This window comes from Trichosurus vulpecula, chromosome 6, assembly GCF_011100635.1.
Source record: "Trichosurus vulpecula isolate mTriVul1 chromosome 6, mTriVul1.pri, whole genome shotgun sequence".
Classification (NCBI taxonomy): domain Eukaryota; kingdom Metazoa; phylum Chordata; class Mammalia; order Diprotodontia; family Phalangeridae; genus Trichosurus; species Trichosurus vulpecula.
The window spans coordinates 222,269,274-222,294,301 of NC_050578.1; the positions used below are offsets into that span (position 1 = coordinate 222,269,274).

At 42.3% G+C, this 25,028-nt stretch overlaps 2 protein-coding genes across 3 annotated transcripts in view; both read left to right on the forward strand.

Moving 5' to 3' along the window:
- The window catches only part of PIK3C2A (phosphatidylinositol-4-phosphate 3-kinase catalytic subunit type 2 alpha), a 170,782-nt gene extending 164,966 nt beyond the window's left edge, over positions 1-5,816 (forward strand). For both annotated transcript variants that reach the window (XM_036762752.1, XM_036762753.1), the window contains exons 32-33: positions 1,749-1,874; positions 2,526-5,816. In XM_036762752.1, the coding sequence (XP_036618647.1) occupies positions 1,749-1,874; positions 2,526-2,708 (309 nt within the window). In that variant the 3' untranslated portion in view covers positions 2,709-5,816. The remainder of the gene's footprint in view (positions 1-1,748; positions 1,875-2,525) is intronic.
- A 2,744-nt stretch (positions 5,817-8,560) lies between these two features.
- On the forward strand, positions 8,561-11,329 carry RPS13 (ribosomal protein S13). Its single transcript, XM_036765511.1, has 6 exons — positions 8,561-8,663; positions 8,815-8,863; positions 8,980-9,058; positions 10,157-10,326; positions 10,928-11,028; positions 11,252-11,329. The coding sequence occupies exons 1-6, from the start codon at positions 8,641-8,643 to the stop codon at positions 11,283-11,285; spliced, it is 456 nt and encodes a 151-aa protein (XP_036621406.1). The 5' UTR covers positions 8,561-8,640; the 3' UTR covers positions 11,286-11,329.
- The last annotated feature ends 13,699 nt before the right edge of the window (positions 11,330-25,028 follow it).

A 25,028-nucleotide genomic window follows, 5' to 3' on the forward strand; every position in this document is an offset into this window, starting at 1 on the left:
CTGATGACAGTGGCCAGTGGCAATTCTCAAACACCAGCAAGCTGGGGATAGCCAAGAGTTTGGATCAGGCATTTAGCCCTCTAAATCCCCAAGAGTCAGACTGAACTCACTCCATAGCCTCATCTAAAGAAAAAGGGAGATAAAACACTCTAGCACAGACTTAACCTGACAATTACTGTCAGGCCATCACTGGTATTCCCCACAGTATCAGTTCTTGCCTTCCCCAACCCTCCTTCAATTTCCACTTGCAGAAGACCTCACATTTTACTTTCCTGAGAAAACTAAAGCTACCCTTCAGAATCTCCATTTTTCTCTCCCTTTTATATATAATTACCTCCAATCCCCTCAGTGTGAGTCCCTGCTCTCTCCTCATTTGTTCCAGTCTTAAAGAAGGACTTCCTTTTCATTGGCAAGACCAACCCCTCTCTCTCTCTCTCTCTCTCTGTATCTTTGATTCTATTTCTAACTGACTCTTCTTGGAGCTTGTCTCTTCACTCATTCCCTTTTCCATACCCTAGTTCCTTACCTCTTACCTACAAACATGCTCAGATCTCCCCTAAATTTAAAAAAAAAAACCTTCCTAAAGCTATCCTCTTATATCTCTCCCTTTCACTGTCAGCTCCTAGAAAAAGAAATCTATACTTGTTTCTTCCACTTACCAAACCTGTGAAATCTGATTTCTAGTTCCATCACTCATCTAGTGGAACTGCCCTCTCCAAGGTTATTAGTAATCTCCTGACAGCTAAGTCAAAAGAAATTTCTCCTCATCCTTTTTAGCTTCTCTGTAGCTTTTGGCATCGTTGGCCACTACCACCTCCTAGACACTCTTCCCCCTGCAAGTTATCCCGACCTTATATCACTCCTGAGCTACAGTTCCAAATCACCAATTAATTCCATGCTTGACATCTCTATCAGAATGTCTTACAGGCATCTCACACTCATTAACTCCAAAAAACTCTAATTACCTTCCTTCAAAACTACTATTTCTTATCAATGGGAGCATCTTCCATCCTTGCAACCTCAAAAATGTCCCTAAATCTCCCTCCCTCCAGTGATTTGCCAAGTCTTTTTAATTCATCTTCGTCTGCTGTTGCCATAGCCTCCTTATCCTTCTCTTTGCCTCCATCTTCTCTTGTGTCCAGTCTGTCCTACATGCATCTGCCAGATTGGTATTTGAAAAGTACACCTGACTGGCTTTCCCTTTCTTTGGCTTCAGTGTCTCTCTACAGTCTCTAGGAAAAGGACAAACTCTTCTGTTTGGCATTTAAAGCCTGTCACACTCTGGCTCCAGCCTCTATTTCCAGGATGTTCACATGCCACTCCCCTTTGTGCCTTCTACATTCCTGCAAAACTGGCCTACTTAGCATTCCCTGTTCATGATATTCTGTCATCCACTTCTGTGCCTTGTGTAGTGTCTCACTAATGGCTAGAATGCTCTCCTTTACCTCTGCCTGGTAGAGTGTTCTAGCTGTCTTCAGCACACAGCTGGGGTGTCACCTCTGGCCTTTTCTGATTCCACTAGCTGTTAGTGTTCTCTCAAAATTATTTCTCTTTGTTCTCTGTATATTTTATATATATTTAATCTGTGTTTATGGTAAGCTCCTCAAGGACAAGGACTGTGTTCATTTTTGTCTCTGTGTTCATGTTTGTCTGGGCACATTGTCTGATGCTCAATAAAGACTTATTGAATTGAATACATATAGAATTTGTACACTGGAGAGATGATTCATAAAGTGTATTTTTCATAGGTTACTGAAGATGGGGCAGACCCAAATCCATATGTAAAAACATATCTACTTCCAGATACCCATAAAACATCAAAACGTAAAACCAAGATTTCACGAAAAACTAGAAACCCAACATTTAATGAAATGGTGAGTCAAAACCCCATGCATGACTTTATTGTTAGATATTTATGTCTTAAATGCTAAATATTGAATTACTTCCATTACTAGAAAAGCAAACTGGAAAAATATCATATGAGAAAGTTTTGTAAGGTCCTAAACATCTCTAAAATCTCAGTAGATGTTTAGTGATGTCAGTTAAGCTTGCTTGTAATAGTTTTTTCTTTTGTCACACTTGGCATATGTTATACTGGTAAATCCAATCCTTTTGTTACAGTTTTTCAACTGAACAATTAGACATGCAAGGTGAAGGAGACATTTTACATAACTTATAGCATAGCTTTTTGGAGAGAATTCTAAGGTACATAGTAGATGTGATAGCTTTGCCACATTCCAGATCAGAAGTCTTTGAATCACTTTTACTATAAGCAAAATTATGGTGAGTTTGCAGTTGGGAGGCAGAATCTCCCACATCTCATGGCTTATAAATCCCAGCAGAAAAACAAAGCACTGAAGAAGAAAACCTAGAGCCCCTTTTCACCCAACTATAGCCATTCTAATCATGACTCCACTCTGCCCTTTACCCCTCCAGTGTAATTCCTTCTCTTTTCTCCAGTTATTTCCAACCCCAGGGCAAACTTACTGCTTCCTTCTCTCTCTCTCTCTTTTTTTTGGCTGCAGCTTGTGTACAGTGGATACAGCAAAGAGACTTTGAAACAACGAGAACTTCAGTTAAGCGTGCTCAGTGCAGAATCCTTGAGGGAGAATTTTTTCTTAGGTGGAATAACTCTGCCCCTAAAAGATTTCAATTTGAGCAAAGAGACAGTCAGATGGTATCAGCTGACGGCAGCACTATATTTGTGAGTGTTGGATGGTTGGAAGCAAGAAGAGATGAATGAACCCTGCTGACTTGTGAACTTTTGTACGTTTTTTCTACTTGGACAGAATTTAAGACACTAAATAAACTTGCATTTTCAGCATATCTGTTGGACCAGCAGTCACAAAATTAACATGATGGAATTTTATGGGAGTCATCTGTAATTTTAAAGTTACTATGGGATGCTGCAAACCCCAAACTTAATTTTTTACCAGTTTCTTAAAATGTGTGCTTTTTGATAATGAAGTTTGCCAACTATCCTTAACCATTAAGAGTAATAATTCTGAGGTAGTTTGATTATACTGTGTCAGTTCAGCCTCCTACCTTTCTATTGCCCACCCAACAAATTTGATGTATTCTTTTTCTTTTTTGCTATTTTTCAATCCTAGTCACCATTGTATGTATGAAAACATCTGAGTAGAGAAAAGTACATCATTTTAGGGAAAGAAACCCACTGCTGTTTTTTTTTTTTCATTGCAGCAAAGTAAATAATAAATAAAACATGGTTTAAAAAAACCCTAAACCACTGGATGGTACAAAGGTTGAAAGAAGTAAGAAAGTGGATAGTATTGCTTTTACATTATTAATGCTGAGTCCAATGTCTTTAAAACCTTTTTCAGAGTGAGTGCCAACAATTGAAGTTGTAAATAATGGTGCCTTAACTTCAGATGCTTCCCTCCCTGGCACCTCATTTCTGGTGGTTTTTCCAGACTTGCTCATTAATAAATATTTTATATATCTTTCCAATTACTAAACCAACACAGGAAAGCCTTTACTTTGTGAATTAAGCACCTACTAATTCTTTTCCCATGGAAAAACCACTTGCTAAACTTGTAATACAATTGTGACATCCATTCAGTCATACCAGGTACATACAATGTCTATTAGTTACTCAGTAACTTGATGTGAATGAAAGCTGAATGTACAGGAAAAATACCTTCATTCCATTACTGTAGACTTATGCTTATGCTTAGTGAAGTGAATTAAAGCCTAAGCATCATGCACCTACACTCTGATCCCTCTGTAACAAGGGACAGCTTTTTTACCTGTGGCCCAAGTTCCTGCACATTATGAAAACATCATCAAAGCAGACTCTTAATTAGATGTCTAGGACGTTAGTAAGTAGGTATTTGTAGACACTAATCTGACCTTAACCATATACCTTTGTGGGGAAACATGCCTTATATTTTTACTCCTCACTATTGTAAACATTGTAATTCACATGTATATAACAGTTCAGAACCACCTTAGGAAAGAGATGAAATTGTAGCTTAATAACTTTCAAAGAATAATATTCATGTGTAGATTCACTTGACTCCACACATATACATGTCATTGTCATTCTTTTTTGTTTTCTACAAATCTTTATTAAAAATGCAGGATTAAAACAGAACTTACTTAAATGAAGGAAAGTGTAGATATGCTGATTGTTCACATTCTGTTCCTAGTAAAATGACAGGTATAGGAAAGGGACAATCAGATTGAGGGACCCCACAAATGAAATTATTTCTGTGAAATGTGCTCACTTTTGCACCAAGGATGATATTTACAGGCAGATTGTAAATTGGGGGGGGGACCTATGGAACTATTAGGTGGGGAGGGGGAAGAAGAAAAAACACTTGAACTACTCAGTGCCTAGCCTAACACTAATGGTCCATTTGTTAAATAATTGTTTAAGTAGAATCTACAGATAACTTTCTTTTGAAATGTTGAAGCGTCTTTATAAATAGGAAATAGAGTGGTCAAAATGCAGATCCAGTGTCTGAACTTTAACTCTTTCATATAGAATTTATCATTTGTTTAAATAACTGTAAGTAACTTAATAAATGTAATATAAGGAGCTCCTAGGTTGTTTTTCCTGCTCACTTGATGCTTTTGAGACTTATTCCATTCCATCAATAGAACCAGAAGTCACTTAGCCCCAGGAAAGCAAAATACTGTTTTTGTGAAACATTTTGTTATTAATTGGAAGCAATATGTACTGCTTTTTTGCAGTCAATTATAGCACAGTGTCTTATAGCACAAATACTAGAAATAGAAATTTTGAAACATTGCTTTGCAATATAAAAGGTATCTGATTCTTGTCTGAAAATGTATATTATGATTAGTACTGTATAGTTAACTAGAATTCAGGACAAGTGCTAACAATGTTCTCAGCTTCTCTCATTATTGTGCCTTTTGTCCCTTTTTTACTGTAGATTTAGTATAATATTTCCTTGTTTGTAAAATGTAATCAGCCCTCACCAAAAACTAGAGAGGAACAGCACTGACTTAAACCTCTTTGCACTACTCTTGATAGAGTTAAAATTAATTGAATTCCTAAGGATGTTGTTTTAAACCTTTGATTAACAATAAACATGAAAAATGAATGCAAGTGGGAACAGAAGCTGGCTGAGACACTAATTAATGAGACATTTGCAAGCACTCACACAACTGTTACTTTGTATTTAGTCACACAAAAAGAGTTCTGCTGTTCATAGGCAGCCAGAAAAAAAATGTCCTCTTGGGGCTGGTGGAAGGAGATGTGAGGATGATGGCTTGCCTAAAGAACAGGGACCTCTTATTTTCTCTACTGAAGAACTCAATGTAGGACCTGCACTGAAGTTTTTATTACCTTTATATGGTCTACAGGTATATTCATATGTTAATGCATGTGTGGTCTTTAATAAAGTTTTCATTTTTCTATTTTTAAGATTAAGGATGTATAGAAATTTGAGTATCCTGCCTTAAATTGACTGTTCTTTTTACAATTCTAATATCGTGGATTTTTCACAAAGAAACGTTTATTTCTGGTATTTGCAGGCTATTCCTGTTTCTTAGGGGAAAGGGAGGTATTGCACCATTTTCATAATCGATGGATTAAAGTTCCTATAATATTTACTCACATACTGTGACAACAACAGTGCATATATGAAGAAATAACCAGCACAGTGGGTTAGTTGGTCTCATGTTAACTGTAAGAACCAAATATTTTAATTATCTATTGTTGATAGTCAAGATGTACATTATTTCCTTTAATACCTTAAATGTATTCAGTGGATTAAATGTGACTCTGTAACTGTCCTATAATTGTATTAAAACACTTCTGAAATAAACGATGAGGATTGTCATTAGTCATCTTGTAAACACTAGAACTTTAAGCTCAAAATATTGGCAAATGAGCACACTGTGTGTGTGTGTGTGTGTGTGTGTGTGTGTGTGTGTGTGTGTGTGTAATGATGCCTGTCAATAGGGAATTTATTGAGTTTTCTATCTTTGATTTCTGTCTGAAAAGTTTGTCCTGCTAGTAGTAGTAACATACTCCTTCTTCTCCAGGACCATAGAATCACAGAGTGTTGGGAAGGTCCTTAAAAGGCCTCATCAGGTCCAACACTTTCATTGTACAGATAAGGAAACTGGGATCTAGAGGTCAGAAGGATCCAAGGTGGGATTTGAACTGGGTCAAGCAGTCTGTCCACTTTTCATTCTGCCTCCTATGTGGCCTAGTCCACTTCTCTCAGGCAGGTTTTCCTAAACTATTTTGTGGTCACCCACAAAAAGGCCTTATAATCCTAAATGTCTGATTTTGTAGATGTGACACTTCCCTTCTTCTGCTTTAGTTTTTGTTAGTTACCATGGAAAAATTTATTATCTGGTGAGCAAGTCTGTCACTCAGCTTGGGCTGTAAGCCTTTCCAGCCACCAGAGCCTTTGTTCCACTCTCACGACTTTGGAGACCTTAGAGCCATTTCCACAGCATAGTGAAGCACTTAGTAGGGAGGTATAAACCCAGACCTTGTCCACCCTAAAGTCTGGACTGCTGCTTTGCCATAGTAAACATCTTTAGATCTGGCTCTGCTACTTATTAGTTATATAACTTAGAGAAAGCCCCTTCTTCCTGGGCTGAAAAGGGTTGGATTAAATGATGCCCTTTTTGTATCCCCAGCACTTAATAAATGTTGATCTAAGGTCCCTTTCAGCCACAATCCTTTGATGTAGGTTTTCATCTTACCATGGTACTGATGGAACCCTTGCTAACTACTCATTAATATGATTCGTTCCCTCTGATCAGTCACCCTATGAGGTAGTTAGTTCAAGTATTACTTCCATTTACCAAAGGAAGTGAAGCCTGCTGAGGTTGGGATTTGGCTCAAGTTCATCCACAGTCTGGACTTGAACTGAGCACTTGGACAGAGTGGAGCCACATTCTGATACTCACATTCAGGGTTCTTTCTACTATGTCACACTGCCTCAATCCCGAGCCCACAACATCCCTTTGAGGGGAGAAGCACAAGTACCAACACCACTGAACAGATGAGGAAACTGAATCCAAGAAATGAAGAGTAACTTGCCCAAGCAACACACTTAGACGGGGATGGGACTTGATCCAGGCCTTTGCAGGTCTGGCACTTTTCATACATACAGCACTGCCTTTTGTACATCATGTAGAGACAGGCAGAGTCCTAGACCTCCAGTTACTGGCTGCCGGCCACACGTAAAAAAACATAACAAGCATGTTAAAAGACACAACAACACAGGCTGAATCACGAGAGAAATGAGTTGGTGTCCTAGTAAGCATAAACGCCCAGGGCACAAAGAGCACTGGATCTTGAGGTTGAGGACCCAGGTTCAGATTCCACCTCATATTTATTACCTATCCTAGGTAGCAAGCCATTTAACTTTTTTGGTCCTCAGTTTACCTATCTGTAAAGTCGGACGGGAAAGCCTCTGTTGTCTCTTCTAACTTTAATGATCCTGACACTGGGCTGAACCTTATAGTTGGACCAGTACCCTGGGAATGAGGCGGGGAAGGTGGAGAGGATGCTTAGGGAAAGCTCTGGCTGGAGGCCAATAGAGCATGCAGCCCTGGAAGAGTAACATTAACTTAGGGACAGAGGACTGGTTCTAGCACAGGGAGCGCCAGGATAATGCCCTACCGAGGCAGTCGGCTTCTCTAGCTCTCGGTCCTGGAGAAGCTAGAGCATTGCAGCTGTGACTTAGGGGTGATCTCATAGCCACAAAGTCAGGTTTTCCTGTCCCCCGGGCCAGCCTCACTCACACCAGCTGTCTGAGCCCTAGCGTGATGAAATGAACTAGGCATGTGAATGTCAAATGTGGAGATAGATTTTTAACGATCAGCTACACACGGACCAGGATGGTGTAGTCACGCCTCTAGACAGCAGTTTGTGGGGGAAAATACTATGGGCCTTAGTGGACTGCAAACTCAGTATCAGTCAATAGTACGCAGGCAACTAGGTTCAGTGAGCCGTGGTCATAAGGCTGGACGTGCAGGCAGGAAGATCGGAGTTCGAAGCCTGCCTCAGACACTTAGTAGCTGGGTAACCCCGGGCGAGTCACTTATAAGATCACCGTTTGCCTCAGTTTGCTCGACTATAAAATGGAGATCATAATAACGCCTTCCTCCTAAGCGTTGTAGTGAGGAACAACTGAAACGATATATTAGTAAAGCGTTCTGCACAGTGCCTGGCATATAGCAGGCATTTCTTCCTTCCTGCTTTTCTCCCAAGCTCAAATAACCAGGTTACGCGAGGCAGGGAAGACATCCCGCCCCGACTGCATCTCCCTCGGAGGGGCGTTCCGCCCGCTCCGGAGTTTTGGCCAAGCCCGCAAACTTTGGGGAGCTCTCTCGCCACACGGACCACGTGGAGAGCCCTAGCAGGAATATTGCCGAGACGCGCTGGGAGGGCGGGGCTCCGCGCAGGAGAGCCTCGCGAGACCACTGCACGCCGGGACCTGTAGTTCCAGTTTCCCTCGTTCCCCAAACCTCGCCCACTCTGGGACAAGGCTCCTTCTCCTAGGCCCTTTCTGTACGGCAACGTCACTTCCGGTGGCGGCAGCAACGCGTCACTTCCGGAAAATTGAGGATTTCCTGCCCTGCTCTCTTCGTTCCTCTCTCTTTCGCTGCCAGATCGTCGCCATCATGGGTCGCATGCACGCTCCCGGGTGAGTGGAGCAGGCCCGAGCGGGCCCCCGGGGGCTCCTGGGGCCGGGAGCGGAGCGCGGGTTATGGAGGTTGCGGGGCGCGGGGCGGAAGGTCGGAGCGTAGGCCGGGCTGCGTTTCCATCCTTAACTCCTCCTCTCTGTGTCTTCTCAGGAAGGGCCTGTCCCAGTCTGCTCTGCCGTACCGCCGCAGCGTGCCCACGGTGAGGGGCCGGCGCTGGGGTCGGGGGCCGGGGAGGATGGGGCAGCAGTGGGGCCGGGAGTGGGGGGGGGGCGCCTCGGCCCACACCCCTAAGTCTCTTCTTTCCGCTGCCCGCAGTGGCTGAAGCTCACCTCGGACGACGTGAAGGAGCAGATCTACAAGCTGGCCAAGAAGGGCCTGACGCCCTCCCAGATCGGTGAGTCCGGTAGCGCATGCGGCCGGGGCAGGGGGAGGACGCCGCCCTGGGCCCTCCTAACGAGTGGTGATGAGAATGAGCAAATTATCTCATTCGATTCTCCCAACGGCTCCGGGAGGTACGGGCTGTGATCCCCATTTTACAGACGGGGAAACCGAGGCAGGCATTTGCCCAGGGTCACACAGCTAGTGTCTTGAGGCCGGATTTGAATTCGAGTCTTACTAACCCCCAAGCCCAGAGGTTCTTAACCTATGACCAGGCACCTACAAAAATCCTGGAGACCTGGAAGATTGTCTTAGTCTGAGGCTTACCCTCTGTTCACAGCCAAGCAGTGAGCCTACTGTGTAAAGGTAAACGGCTAGGAACTGGGGGTAAAGAGCAAAAGGCCAGAAAAGCTCTCAGTGGAGGCCACATAGATAAATGAGAATGTAGGAGATGCTGCTGCCTCTGTGCAGAGTTAACTTTGTGCAGAGGGGAGGGTTGTATCAGGAAAAGGCAGAGGGTAAGCTGCAGTGCATTGCAGGCATAGTCATCTTGTGCAAAGGAGGTCTCCTGTGGAGGTTAGTTTGCCTGGAATGACTGAAGGGAAGTAACAAAGTAAGTCTTAGAAAGAATGTGCATCCCCTTAATCTCTAGACTACACTAGAGTAAGACCTGAAATTTTGCTGTTGCTCAGCCTTCCTCACAGTACTGTTTATAATGCTTTACATTTACATTGACCTTTAAGGTTTGGAAAACACTTTACTTAAACACACAACCTGTGCAAGTATATGCTATTTTCACCATTTCTGCAAATGTGGAAACTGAACTCTGGAAATACTTGCCCAGAGGCACGGTCTTGCTCAGTGTCTTGAGGAATGCTTTGAGCCTGGGTTCTTGATCAATTCATGATGCTTCTTATTGTTAAATGCTGAGAAAACAGGCCCCAAAAGGTGGAATGGTTTTGCCAAAGTCACAAATAGCAAGTGCAAAGCTCCACATCTAATGCTCATTCCACTGGTAACTTTCCATATATATTTCTGCGTGGTCATAGATTTTAGACCAACTCTCTAGCTATTCTGAATTAATAGATTAATTTGCTATCATTTCTCTTTTCAGGTGTGATCCTGAGGGATTCTCATGGCGTGGCACAAGTACGCTTTGTAACTGGCAACAAAATTTTGAGAATTCTAAAGTCCAAGGGACTTGCCCCTGATCTTCCTGAAGATCTTTATCACTTGATCAAGAAAGCTGTTGCTGTTCGAAAGCATCTTGAGAGAAACAGAAAGGTAAAAGTCTTCCTGTGTGAAAAGATGAATCAAGGCAATTAACATTTTTTGACTGATAAGACAAATAGCATCAATTTTTAGTGTATTTAATAGCCTTCTTATCCTTGAAATGTTTTGGGAAAGGGAATTAACTTCATCCTGCCGTACCCATGACTTGCATGAAGTGATTTGATCACCAAACTTTGGGTAACTGAGCATGCATGGTTAATAAAGTTTGTTGAATGAATTAATGAATATGCATATATGCTTTTTTAAATTGTCTAAACAGCTTAGCATTCTGTATTTTAGAGTGGTTTTTGTTTTCATTGACCAAACCTTTCTTGGATATTGCATTGGTAGCTCAGGGGAAAAAACTCAAGTTTTTTTATTTGTACTGAAAACTTTCTACATATATTAGTCATATTAGTTAGCAAGTCTCACACCATGGGTGTACCTCAGAATTTAAAAAGCCAGGGCTTGTGTTCGCGTAGAGATCATTAGGTAACTTTTTGTGGTTTGATTCTGCAACATAATTGTATATATCTGTTGGGAGGAAAGGATTTACATACATTTTCTCATTAGAATGTAAACAAATTGAGAGTGTTGATATTTACTATTTCAGGATAAGGATTCTAAATTCCGTCTGATTCTGAACGAGAGCCGAATACATCGGCTGGCTCGGTACTACAAGACCAAGAGAGTGCTCCCACCCAATTGGAAATAGTGAGTATTGATCATTGTCTGTGAATACTCTCCATGGTCATTATATATTGAAACACAATAGTTGACCCAGGAATGTCTTTACTGAGCCTAAGAACCCTTCGCTGTTGGGTGGGCTCTACAGGGTTAATTGCCTTGATTGATGCTGATACTTTGGGCACTTTATTTTTGTGGCGGGGAGCATGGAGCGCTGAAATTAACACCTTTTTATTTTCCTTCCTTGCAGTGAATCATCCACAGCCTCTGCTCTGGTTGCATAAGTTTTGGTTTGTGTACTAAAATAATAAAGTCACGTCTAACTGAACCCTTGTTTGGTTTTTTTCTTTTTTTATGAAAAATAATTGTTAGATCTATCAAAATAAGCCTTTTACCGGGAACTCCTTTAGAGGATCACTATTTACATTGGCCTCAGCCTATCTAGTCGCTTTCGTTTCACTATAATTTACAGAAAACGAAATGGCGGCTCAGTAATAACTGACTTCTCATTCTTCAGTCACCCAGCCTGTATCCATCCCTTTTTCTCTACCACTGTCCTCGACACTTTAAAAATGAGTTATTACTCTGAGATATCTGGTTCTGGTCTCCCATGCATAACTCCTCCTGCATACTGCTGATAAAAGCGTTGTGTTATTTCCGTCATTTCAAAAACTCAAGGAAGCTCTTTACTGCCTCTTCTCAGCTTCGTTTTCAGGCTCATCACTTCACTTCTGTGTATTTCCTTTTAGTGCTTAAATTGTGAATTTAAGGTGAATTTCATGTTGTACTTACTCCTAGCTACCATACCTTAACTATTTTTCTTTTACCTATTCAGAAAAAATCTTTAAAAGCCTTAACTTACATCCTTCCTTGCCTACAAAGATTTCCCTCAACATACGCTTGGCTATAGTTGCAAATTGACTATGATTTTCAGTGTAATGACTGTTTGATGTAATTATTCTATCTCTTCAGGTCCTGTTACTTGTAAAGGAGTCATGTAAGATTTTCCTTAGGATCCCTGTCTATGATGTCTTCAGTGTCTCAATCTCCTGGTATTATTGTCCACATGTCTTTATAAATTTTTGGAAAGATTCAGCCAGTGTTACTGAGGTCTTCCTTAAGCAAAAGTTCTTTCATAGTGCCAGCTCTGTTACCTGTATCTCCCTGCTACCAAAAAAAAAGACCTTTGCCTCTTATCTCCAGAAATAATCTCTGGTAAAGTACCTACCATGTGTTTTGTTGTTCTGCAAAATGTCAGTCACCTGGGTGCTGGAGGTGGAAATGAAAGCATCTTACTAGGAATAATAAAATGTGCATAATTAAGCTTGTTACTGCTGAAATCTTTGAGAACTAGCTTCCCTTTGAGCGCCGTTCAATTTGCTGCTCAATTGTTTGTGTGACTTTGGGGTGAGTTCTGTGTCTGTAAAATGAAGGGGTTGACTTGGGTGACCTCAAAGGTGCCAGCCCTACATCCTGTGATCCATAAATCTGCCAGGTAGAATCTCAGTCATCAAACTTGAATACATCCTGGAATGCTGTATTGGCATCACTTTTGCCTTCATTGCCCATTGATGTGCCTGCCTGTCTTTGGTCTTGAGTGACATGCCTTTGACCTCTTCCATGGTGCTCAGCAGTAGCACTCCCCTCTCTGTCTTGTTCCCTTTATCCAGGGTGTCCTGGTTCACTTTCTTCCTATGTGCCCTTGGGACAAGCTTGTGGCATCCAGCCAGTTACCACACAATACTTAACTCCTATGGTTAAACCACATCAAATATTTGATGATGCCTTTCATTGAAGATTATGTGTGGCCTTGGTCCTAAACTAACAATGTGATGACCAAATAAGGACAAGGGGGAAAGGATTCAAACCTGAGCAGGACTTTTGAGATCATCTTATCACTGCCCAGAGTTGGGATCCCTTCTAGCTGAAAGGGCCACATAAGGGAGAGTTTGACAGGTGGTGCTGGAGCTGGGCTCCCAAAAGGTAGCTGATGTGGAGAGTATCCATTCAGGCATGGAGGACTCCACAAATTCATAGACAAAAAGGCAGGGTAGTTCTGTTTCTTGGTGTTTGGTGACCTGCAGCCATGTAATGTTAGAAATAATAGAACTTACTTGGCAAAATGCTTTACAAATATTAACTCATTTGATCTCACAGCACCCTGGAGAGATGAGTACAGTTATTATCTTCATTTTAGAAATGGGAGGAAAACTGAGGTAAATGGAGATTAAGTGACTTTCCCAAGGGTCACATAGCTAGTCTGAGGCTAGTTTTGAATCCAGGTCCAGGGCTCAATCTACTGTACTACCCAGCTACCTCAGAATTAGGGTTAAAAATGGAACTACATTTACATACCACAATTTGTTTAGTCATTTAACCGATTGCTAGGCATTTACTTTGTTTTCTCTTTGCTATCACAAAAAGTGCTGTTATAAATATTCTGGTATATGTGGTGCCTTTTTGTCATATACTCCAGGTATATACATACTAGTGGAATTTCTGGGTCAAAGGGCATGGCCTTTTTAGTCTCTTTATTTGAATAATTCCACATTGCATCTGTGGATTTACATAATATGCATTGTTGGAGATCAGTTCTGGAAGTATTGCCAGTAGAATATTGGGATTAATGTAAACAATTTAAGAGATTAAACACAATCCAGCTCATCTCAGGTCAATGTTCCACTTAACTCATGAAAGTATTTACTCTTTCAAATATATGTAGATGTTGTGACTAGATATAAAAATACAAAAGCATCACTGAATTCACAATAGCTTCTGATGATCGTATATTTAAGATGGGGGTTTTCATATCAAAGAGACGTCCTGCCCCCAAATTGGAAATTACTGTTGTAAAGTGGAGGAGCTGTGATCGGTGTCATAAGGAGCATCTACAATAAGTAAAATCACAGATCTTACTAGTTGTGTAGCTGAAACATTTCAGTTAGAGCTCATCGGATCATGCTAGAGCTAGAAGAGATGGTGTGAGGCCATTTAGTCCAACCATTTGTAGATGAGGAACAGGCCCAAGGAGGTGGACCGTGGCTTGCTCAGTAGTAGTGATGTTTGATGGGGGATTTTAACCCAGTGGCACTCAGCCTGGCACCATTCTGCATGGGAGGCTTTTGTTATCAGCCTTCATTGTTAGAAATATTTTTCTCGAGGTCTGCATGGAAGGCTTTAATCTGGTAGGTAGTTTAAACAGGAACATACTCTTTGCCTGGTGTGGGTCTTAAACCTTTGTAATTTTGCACTTAAATGCTATCGCTGTAACATGAAAAGTTTTTTAAAAGTCTGTAGTGTTAGGATGAATACAGCTACATGTAGGTTTCCACAGTGGGTCATTTCTAACACTTGCATATCAAGATTGTAGGTAATAGGGGGCAGCTAGGTCATGTGGTGAATAGAGCACTGGGCCCTGGAGTCAGGAACATAGATGTGAGTTCAAGTCCAGCCTCATACTTATTAGTTCTGTGTGACCCTGGGTAAGTTACCTAACCCCCATTGCCTCCTCTCCCCTTAAACCCGCCCCGCCCCCAAATGTAAGTAGCATGGCAGGCTCCCACATTTCATATCACTCCTCAGATTCCAAGTGCAACTTACTTAGTATTCTAACTGGATATTCCTAGGCGTGAAAGTGCTTATTAGTTAGGCTCACTAGGTGGGGCTGCTTGGCTCTGACTCCTATGGTACTGAGAGGTCTGTTTACTTTGAGGGAGAAAGGAATAGGGAAAGCCAGAGTCTGGCCCTCTGAATCTCAGCCTGTCAGGGACAGAAGGGTCTTGGAGGCCTTTTTACAGATGTGGAAAACAAACCCAGAGAGTAGAAGTTAAAACTTCCATAGGATCAAACATCCGGCATGGCAGAGCCAGGACCCACGCCCGAGTCTTCCAATTCCAAAGTTTGGTGCCCTTTGCATTATCCTAAACAGCCTCCCCCAAAGCCCTTTCTTCAGCTTTGATTCTTGTTTCTGTAAGGTTCATTTCTGCTTCCCAGGCCTGCTGTGTGCTGGGCCAGTAGAGTATCAGACCTTGAATTAAAAGGCCCCTGGCTCTCAGTATAGTAGAAACAAAGAGAGCTCAATGAGATGGCTGAGCTTCTGCCCCCATCACCCCAGGGACTGAAGGCCAAGGCACTGCCAGTGCTGGGGCACAGAGACCCAAAGGACTTAGACCCCACCCCTCGAGACCTTACATTCCACAGACAGAACACAAGGTCATCTGAGCAAGAAGAGAAAGCTGTGCCTTTAACCCAGTGCCTAGGGAGCAGCCCCAAAAGGGCCCACAGTCATCACTGCCAAAGACCCAGAAAAGAAAGCGCTTGCCCACCAAAATCCTCAGCACCAGCAAGTGGTTCAGCATCAGAAACAGTTTATCACTGAAAATAATAGGAAAGAAGTATTAGCACTTGTTCTGCTGCTGCATCCTAAGAACCAGGGGGCCCTCCCACTGGACCCACCCCTAAGTGCTTGGTCTGTTCTGTTACAATGTGAACTTGACTGCAGGGACTATTAACTTTTCTTTTGTATCTGTATCAGTAATTAAGGTGGGACTTTTTTCCTACTGTTTTCTCTTTTGGAGGACTTATTTAATCGAGTGCCCTTGATGAGTCCGGCCTTTGTTTCTTTGATTAAATCAGAAGTCTTTGATGACCTGGGTACCTCAAGGGAAAGCGTAGTTTACATGGATTTGTGAGCCAGAAGCTTTTAGGTCAAGGGGGTTTGAATCACATGTGATGCCCTTTGACCCTGAACAGGGTATATAAACTCAGACGTTGGTGTTTTGCCTTTGGGGCTCTCACTCACTGGAAGAGTGTTGATGTAGAGACTCTGGGTAGCCACTGGAGCCCCTGTGCCGCCCCACCTCCGGCTTTGAAGAAGCCCAGATGGTGATGCTTCCCTGCTAAATGTATTGCTATGGATAGATGGGCTTGTGTTTTTTGCTCTGTTGATAGTCTCTCTTTGTAATTTCTGTTTGTATTTGCTCTGAAGTTAAGGGCGCTGGCTTTTTCCCCTGAACTAAGTGAATGATATATGTATGTTTAAAATGAGATTGTTAACCCCTTAAAGTTGCTTTCTGTAGAAAAGCAGATCAAAGAACCTGGGCTGGCAGCAGCTCTTGTTACTGGTCTTGTTGGATCTTGCACCCCTATAGCAGCTGCTAGCTACATTATTGTTACAGTATCCCAGCGTTTAGCACAGTGCCCCCAAGCTGGTGGTGGAGCCAGAAAGAACCAGGTTCAAGTCCTGCCTTTGACTCACTTCCTGTATGTGACCCTGGACAAAATCACTTCCCAGTGCAGGTAGCAACCCTAAGAATAAGCTGAAGATGAACAGTCTGCCTGCATGAGTACAAGGTTCCCTCACCTGGGAGTTCTCTCCAAGGGAATCAGGGCTCCCCTAATTATCCCTATCCCGGAGTCGCCTGTTCATCCCTACCTTTCATGGACAAGAGACATAAAGACTAAAATGAACCAGTGCCTTCCCTCAAGGAACTTACACTCTAGTAGAAGTACAAGTGAATCCCTAAGAAGGGCTTTGGGGCATTTATAGCCGTCTCACTCTGTTAGTGATGATACTGCCACACTTAGGCCATTGGATTTCAAAAGCCTAATCTCTCTAGATCCGTTGTTTTTTTTTTTTAAATTTCCAGGAATGTTCAGTTTATTTAATGTGAAAGGCAGAAGACTAGCTGCCAAAAGACCTTGTCCCTGAGCCCCAGAATCCACTTAGCCACTGTTCCTTCCAGCTCAGCAGTGGATAAAGCCTTCCCCCTTCAGACAGAACAGCTCCTGCCTCTCACCCAGGCAGGGAGCTAGCCTTGTCAGGAGCTCATATTTCTGTTGAAGTGACTGCTCTCCCGTGTCACAGTCCAGGAAATAGGCTGATCCTGGCGGGAGAACATAGCTATGATTCTGTTATTTGGCGGGTGAATGAGTTTCCCTCACATGTCACTTCAACCTCTTCCAGTGTTCTGAGCCTGGGTACCCATTTCTGTTCTCTGGGCCTCAGACAAAGCTATTCCGAGGCAAGCCCAAGGCATCTCCATTCCCTCAGCAGTGTATACTCTAAATAATATTCTTGCTGAAGTTCCTGTTTGCTCCTAGCTGTTTTTATCCATGTTCCTAGGTGCTTTTCCTCCAAGGACCTCAGACTTGGCTTTATTTTTCTTCATTTCCCCTCTGATATTATTGCTTGCTTTCTTACAGCCCTACATGGCTGCTCATCTGGACAGATGTTTCTCGTTTGTTCAGAACCCTTGAAACAGGCCAAGTGCCCTTGGGCAGTTTGTCTAGATAAATTTATCCTCCACTGAGTTTAAATAATCTAATGTCTACAAAAATCACTGCTAAATATTGTGTGTCCTTTATACCTGAACAGGACTTGGAATCGGGAAGAGTTGAATTCAAATCCCACCTCTGATGCTTCTTAGCTGTATGATCTTGGGCAAGTCACTTAACCTCTGAATGTCTCAGGTTCCTCTTCTGTAAAATGAGGATAACAATATCATCTCCCTCCCAGGGTTGTAAGGATCCAGGGAGATTATATAAAAGCCAGCTGTTAGAATATAAGCCCCTTGAGGGCAGGCACTGACTTCTGCCCTTTTTTGTATCCTCGGGGCTTAGCATAGTAAACGCTTAATAAATGTTGATTGATTGATTAATTTGATTAATTGATGATTTGAATGATTTCATAGGTGCAGTCACCCAGTTTGGCCACTAGATAGCGCTCCTCAGTAGCGCTGACAACCTCTGGTGTACCGAACTGCCAATGCAGGTGATCACCATCCTGGCAATTTATGGTCTTCGGAGAGTTGCCTAAAGGAGCAGTCCTCAAACATTTTGGTCCCAGGTTTTAAGAAGGCTCTTTTTATAAAGAGCTTCTGTTTTATGTAGGCTCTATCTATGGATAATTGCCATGTTAGAAAAATATCATTATGAAAATTGTTTGGAGACCTTTGACACTGGACTGAACTTTGAGAAACACTGGGCTAGATCACAAAGAAGTTCAGTGACTTGCTCAGAATCACCCAATTACATATCAGAGGTGGGACTTGAACCCTGGTCTTCCTGGTTTTGAAGCCAGCTCACTATCTCCTATACCGCAATGCCCCATAGAACCAAAAATCTAACTTTTCACTAACAATGCCTTCAATTTAGCCTGTATATATCTTGTTTGTACTAGTTGTTTGAATGTTATCCATTAGAATGAGAGCTTCTTGAGGGAAGGGACTGTTTTTGCCTTTCTTTGTGTCCCCAGCACTTAGCACAGTGCCTAGCACATAGTAGGTGCTTATTAAATGCTTATTGACTAGACTTGACTATGCACCTTTATAACTAGCTCTTGATGTATGTAAGAATCAGGTAGGTAGAACCATCATGCAAATAGAAATTAAAATAAGGTGAGGACCTTTTCAATACTGCCCTGATTCCACTAATTTTGTATCTCTGGAAAAAACAGTATTTTTAGAACTGAACTATATCTTCAAGCCTTACGCTTTTTCAAGTTGTCAAGTTAATAACAGTATTGAGACAAATGATAATAATAAATTATATTGGAACTGAAGCATTGTGACAGAAAAAAACAACTGCTTATAGCCACCCAGATATTACTGCTCCATGAAAATCTAAAATCTAATATATCAACAGATACCACCATTACAAATGCTCCTCATTTCCAAAGTTCATGGAATGAAATATTCCACATCCCACTGATTTGGGAGTTCCCTCCAGTGAGGCAAACCTAAGCCCTATCCATGCCTGTCCATCCCTTGAGACTTGTCCACACTGTCTTGAAAGTTTCTCCCAACATCCAGAAGGTATCTATCCCCCTTCTATTACTCCCAACTCATGAAACATGGCATGAAAAGTTTCCAAAATAGATGGAGTGAAAGAAACTTAAAAAACATGGAGGAGTAGAAGGAAATACACATTACCTTATTGGCTTATCTGCCACTAGAGTACCAAGGATATACTCCGAGTCTTCAGAAGATGAGCTCATATTCCACTACAAAATTTTATCCCTCGAGGTATAAAAATAGTAATATTTTCTATCTCAACTGCACTAAAAAATAGGAGAATACAACTCACATTCCTATAGCACTTTACAGTTTGAAAATCATGAAGATGGGATCGTGTATATCATAGGAGCCAGAAGGACATCACCCAAGAAAGCTCAGGTTTGCCTCGACCAAGGAGGAAGCATCAAGTGGGTCCTTGCAGATACTGTCCTGAGCTGGGCTCCTCCCCAGCAGGACCTAGAGAGTTAGAATCAACAACAATAATAGCTGGCGTTTACATAGTGCTTTAAAATTTTCAAAACACTTTGTAATTTTTCTCATTTGATACAACAACCCTGGGAGAGAGGTGCTGTTATTATCCCCATTTTATAGATAAGCAAACTAAGGCAGGCAGAGGTCAAGTGACTTGCTCAGGGTCACACAGCTGGTGTGAGATCAAACTTGACCTCAGGTCTTCTCCATGACCAGTTCAGAGCTCTACCCACTGTTCCACCTGGTTGCTAGTTTCTTATTTGCAATGCAAAATATTGAGCACATCTACCTAGCTGGTCTGCAAGGTGTATAAGTTTCAGGATTTGCCAGACTTGTTTCATGAGAAGGTGTCTGTCTAGCAGAATGTTCTCTGGCCTAGGAGCAAGCTGAATGACCCTTTGGAAGTCCCATTTCTACACCTTGTTCCATGTATTCTGCATGTCTTTGGATCATAGGCAAAGTTGGGAACTTTCAGGTCATTTAGAGTAGATCACTCCTTGCATTTTATAGTCGAGGAATCTGAAGCCCGGAGATGTTATCTGGCCACACAGGTAAGTCACAGAGCCAGGACTTGAACCTAAGGTCTCTGGCTCCATACCCAGCACTGTCCTAAGACCAAGCTTTCTGGTCATTCTCTAGATTGAAAAACAAGCAACCAGTCTCAAGTATGGCCCAAGTTTACTGAAAGCCAAAACGATTGCCAAACATTTTCAATAGAAAACAAATTTCTCTTTTCTTGGTAACATTTCCCTCTCCAGGGTTGCCTACTTGGGCAATTCAGCCCAAATAAACTCATCCTGAACAATTTGCAAAAAGAGACTGTGGGGCAACTAGGAGGTGAAGTGGATAGAGTACCAGCCCTGGAATCAGGAGGACCTGAGTTCAAATGCAGCCTCAGACACTTGATACTTAACTAGCTGTGTGACTGTGGGCAAGTCACTTAACTCGAATTGCCCTAGGATGACTGCAGATGATGGATTAATTTCCGTAACATAGGCAAGAGGATGGAAAGGACAAAGTATCAGATTGATTTTTCTCCTATAGATTTTTTTGGTACCTATTACTGACCCATTTTTGTACCCATCCTTCCAATGGTAGATTATATCAGTCCTCAAGAGGCAGTAAAGTTGGCTTCCACTGATTATGCAGAGGCAGCAGTGAGAGGTGATATGATGGTGAGATCACCATGCTTGGTGTCAGGAGAGGCCTGGAGTTCAAACCCTGCCCCTGACACTCAATAGCTGTGTGACCAAGAGCAAGCACTCAGCCTCAGTCTCCTTGTCTGTAAAATGGAGTTAACCCTGTTGCCACTACCTACTTCACAGGGCTGTTGGACGGAGTGCTATATAAATGTCAGTTAACAATTCAATAATAATGAATTACAGTGCCATATGAATGCCAGTTATCATTAATTCAGTGATTCAGTGGATTAAGGCCAAGTCTTGCCACTGACACATAATGGCTATGTAATTATCGACAAGTCACTTAATCTCTTAATTCCCCAGAAAACCAAACTGACAAATTGCTGACATGCTGCTGTCCTACTCCCTGCCTCCCCCCGCCCCCCCCCCCCCACCAAATCAACGTTAAGTACACTGAGGATTCAAAAACAGAGGACCCAGGTGCACTCAAGGAGCTAAAACAAAGAAAAGTTAAATGAAGAGGAGAGGTCCAGCAAAGTGCCCCAAGAAAGGTGAGAAGGGAGTGATCACCATCAGCCGGAGGAATCCCAGGAGGCTTTCTGGATGAGGTGGCACACGATCTCACCTTGAAGAGACACTTCAAGAGATTGAGCTTGACAGTGGAGGACTATATCCTTGGCATGGGAAAAGAGTGTGGGCAAAGGAGTGGAGGTAGGAAACAAGTGGACCAGAACAAAGGGTAGGGAGAAATCCAGCCTGACTAAAATGTAGACTAATACATGAAGGAGAGTGGTATGAAATTCAGCTAGAAAGGTAGCTTGGAGCCAGATGATAGAAAGCCTTGAATGCAAGGATAGGTCCAGAATGGGGAGCTCCCAGAGGTCCTGGCGTCCAAGTGGTGACTATGGAGAAAGCTTCTTTCTGCCCTTGATTGAAATGATTACTTTGAGTGTATATTTAAAATACTTATGTACTGTAACATTGTAATGACAGGGCCACTGATGGCTACTGCCGTAACAGTGGTATCAATAAGCTGAACCAGGAGAGGTTCTATTATTTCTTGAGCTCTTGCATTACTGCAAAGAATACTTGGCTTTTTTATACAAACACCCTAATCTGTCCTTGATGACACATCGAACCCTCCCTCATTATGGCCCCATTTCTTTCCCACAGTAGGCTACCTATTTTTAACCATTTTCAGTGGGAAGCATTTATTTGGCAGCTCAGCATCCATCCATTCATTCACTCACCCATTCAGATTTGCAGCCTTGAAATCATCCTCCACCCTTTGCCATTCCTTACTACCCCCACCATCCCCAGAGCCAACTAGCTGCCGAGTTTTATTGACTTACCTCCACAACTCTTGCAGCTCTTCCCTAATAGGCCACTACCTTATTCAGACCCTCACTTGGCATTGCCTGTCATGGCCACATTCTTCCTACATCTTCCTAATTGTTCTCTCTGCCTCAAGTCTGCACTTTCTCCAGTCTGTCTTCCACACAGCTGCCAAAATGGTATTCCTTTTTTTTTTAAGTGTTACTACTCCTCCTTGGGGCATCTAAAGCCCTTCACAACCTGGCACCAAACTACCTTTCCAGGCATGGTTTAGTCTGGCCAAACTGGCCGCCTTCTCTTCCTTACACGACTCCATTTCTATCTCTGTTCTTTTGCATGAATTGTCCCCTATACATAGCCCCTAGTTTCCTTCCAGTTCGAGGTCAAACACCACCTTCTACCCTCCCTCATGAGGTCTTTACTGATTTCCTCCAGCTGCCAATGTCCCCTTGTGTTTATTTTGTATATTTATATGGATCTATATATTGTGGTAGAATGGAAGTTCCTTGAAGCTTCTGCCCAGCAGCCCAATGTCTGCCATAGAGTAGGTGCTGAATAAATTCTTTTTAATTGATTGAATAAACACAGTACCTAGAAATATGATCAATGTTGTATTTAGCACGGGGGAGGGAGGGAAGTAGGGGAGAGATACAAAGTGAGAGACACATGGCCCTTGTCGCGGAGAACAAAAACCTAGTAAGATATAGTCTGTTAAACGATAATTTAGTAAGAACTGGAAGCCTTATAGGCCATCTTGTCCAATTCCCTCCTTTTACAGAGAAGGAAACTGAGGCCCAGAAAGATGGAGTAGGTGGCCCTAAGACACCTAGGCAACGAATAACCAAGCTGGATTTTGAACTCTGGTCATTTCAGCTCCAAATCCAGTGCTCTGCTCTCCTAGGCAGACTGCAGATGTGGTCTGTGATGGTTACAGTTTCAAAGGCTGCATCTCTTGTAATATCTTAACCCTGTTTGGATGATTTTTTTCCCGTTGACTTTGGACTTGTTGACCCTGTATCTTGCTTTCTGATCCAGAAGGCCTCAGTTTGGGACCTTAACCTCAGGAAATGAACAAACTGATACTGTGGGTAACAGTGCAATACTACTATTGGAGTAGTTGGACTGACATCAAAAGCCCTGGTCTGGCAGCAGCAAACGCTCCCAGCTCTAAATGTATGATCCTTTATGAAGTAACAGATTAGGTTTCTAAAAGAAAGTCTTTATGTCTTTCCTCTAGGTGACTGACCTGCACCCTGTGAGCTCAGTGGTTACCTTTATGCAAATCAGAATCTGGTGAACTTTTGACCTCTGAATCCCTCCTATCAGTCTAGATTCCAGACCTGAAAGTTCTCCCTTAATCTCCCCCTTCCTCCATGACTTTTAGGGACTTTTGATTAGGAAGCAGGGCAGGCTCCTTTACCTATGTTAGCTTCTCTCAGCCTCACAACGTAGCAGAGCTTGAAGGGACTTTAAAGAACACCTGTTCCAACCCCTCCATTTTACAGGCAGGGAAACTGAGGAAATGGCTTTCCTAATCTAGCAAGGAAGGGAGCCAGGACTACAGCCTACATGTCCTGACTCCCTGCCTTATGTTCTTTTCATTTTCCTACATTGCCATGAATCCTTCCTCTGTCCTGGGGGAGGGGAGACACCACTGAGCATGGAATTGGAGGCTTAGGCTTCCAACATCCCCTTTCCCTCTCCCCAACAGAAAAGAGTCAGTAGTTCTGGCGGGGCTGTAAGAGGCAAGTTGTAGCCCTAGGGGTACTTAACCCAGGATCCACAGGTGGTTGGGCAGAGTTCAGGGGGCCAGAAAACTTAAGTGGGTGGGGAGGGGAATTACATCCTTATTTTCACTGAGCTCTAACTGAAATGTGGCATTTCTTTCAGTTATGAATGTAGACAACATACCACAGTAGTATTAGGAGAACTCATGACTTTATCATTTACTGATATTTTCATATCATATTACAGTTATTATAGGTATCTCAAAATAGCTTTTATACTACTCATCACTGCATTGAAATGACTGTAGTTACTAGACCTGCTACTAGATCACATGTAATTGAAGTCTTCCTGACTTCAGATGCTGGTGGATATAGTCAGCCATCTATAGGCAAGCTTCCCCAGACTTCCAAATGGGCCCACGGCCCTGCCCAAAAGGTTAAGAACCCCTGTTCTAATCTATCCTGACATCTTTCCCCCAGGGCAGAAGGGAAGATCTTCCTTTTCCCCTATAACATAAACTGGTTTTAACATAATTCCTGAGATTCAGGTCCCATTACCCTCCCCACACCCTTAGATAGTTTATTCTCAGCCTTGGGAAGGTACTTGCAGAAAGAAAAGTAAAATCTACTAATAGCTAGCATTCATATAGTACTTTAAAGTTTATAAAACACTTTTCTCTGGCATCTCCAAGCTCTTTTTATAAGGTGGGTCTTGCATCCAAAAAAAAAAAAAAGGGAAAAGGACCTACTTCGACAAAACTATTTATAGCAGCTCTTTTTGAGGTGGCTAAGAACTGGAAATCAAAGGGATGCCCATCAATTGGGGAATGGCTAAACAAGGTATGGTATATGATTGTAATGGAATATTACTGCGCTGTAAGAAATAACAAATAGAATGCTTTCAGAAAAACCTGGAAAGACTTACATGAACTGATGCATAGTGAAGTGAGCAGAACCAGAACATTGCACACAGCACATTGTAACAGCAATACTGTACGATGACCAACTGTGAATGACTTAGTTATTCTCAGCAATACAGTGATCCAAGACAATCCCAGAGGACTAATGAAGCATGCTATTGGCCTCCAGAGAAAGAACTGTTACTGATTGAATACAGACTAAAGCCATGCTATTTTTCACTTTTTCTTTCATTCTTTTTCTTTTATTCAAGTCCTCTTGTACAAAATGACTAATATGGAAATGTTTTACCTGATTGCACCTGTATAACCTACATTTGATTGCTTACTGTCTCATGGAGAGGGGAGGGGAGGGAGAGAGGGATAGAATTTGGAGCTAAAAACTTTTTTTAAAAAATATTTAAAAATTGGTTTAACATATAATTGGGGAAATATATAAATATATAAAAATAGATAATGTGGCAGAATAAAATAATCTAGTGACTACAATTTAAAAACTAAGGTGGATCTGGGGGTAATAAGGGGTTCTGTCCTCTTCCAACTTCTTTCTCCTGGACCCAGGCTGTGGCCAGGGCTCTAAAGTCACCAATATCCTAAGTGCTGAAGGGGATAGCAATAGTTGCCTCTCCTGAGTGTATC

What these genes read in the sequence shown, in the direction of transcription:
- RPS13 (XM_036765511.1), top strand. Translation starts at nt 8,641, where the DNA reads ATGGGTCGCATGCACGCTCCCGG. An exon ending in ACCGCCGCAGCGTGCCCACG is followed by an intron (nt 8,864 to 8,979) that starts GTGAGGGGCCGG and finishes CGCTGCCCGCAG; the next exon opens with TGGCTGAAGCTCACCTCGGA. An exon ending in ATCTTGAGAGAAACAGAAAG is followed by an intron (nt 10,327 to 10,927) that starts GTAAAAGTCTTC and finishes TTACTATTTCAG; the next exon opens with GATAAGGATTCTAAATTCCG.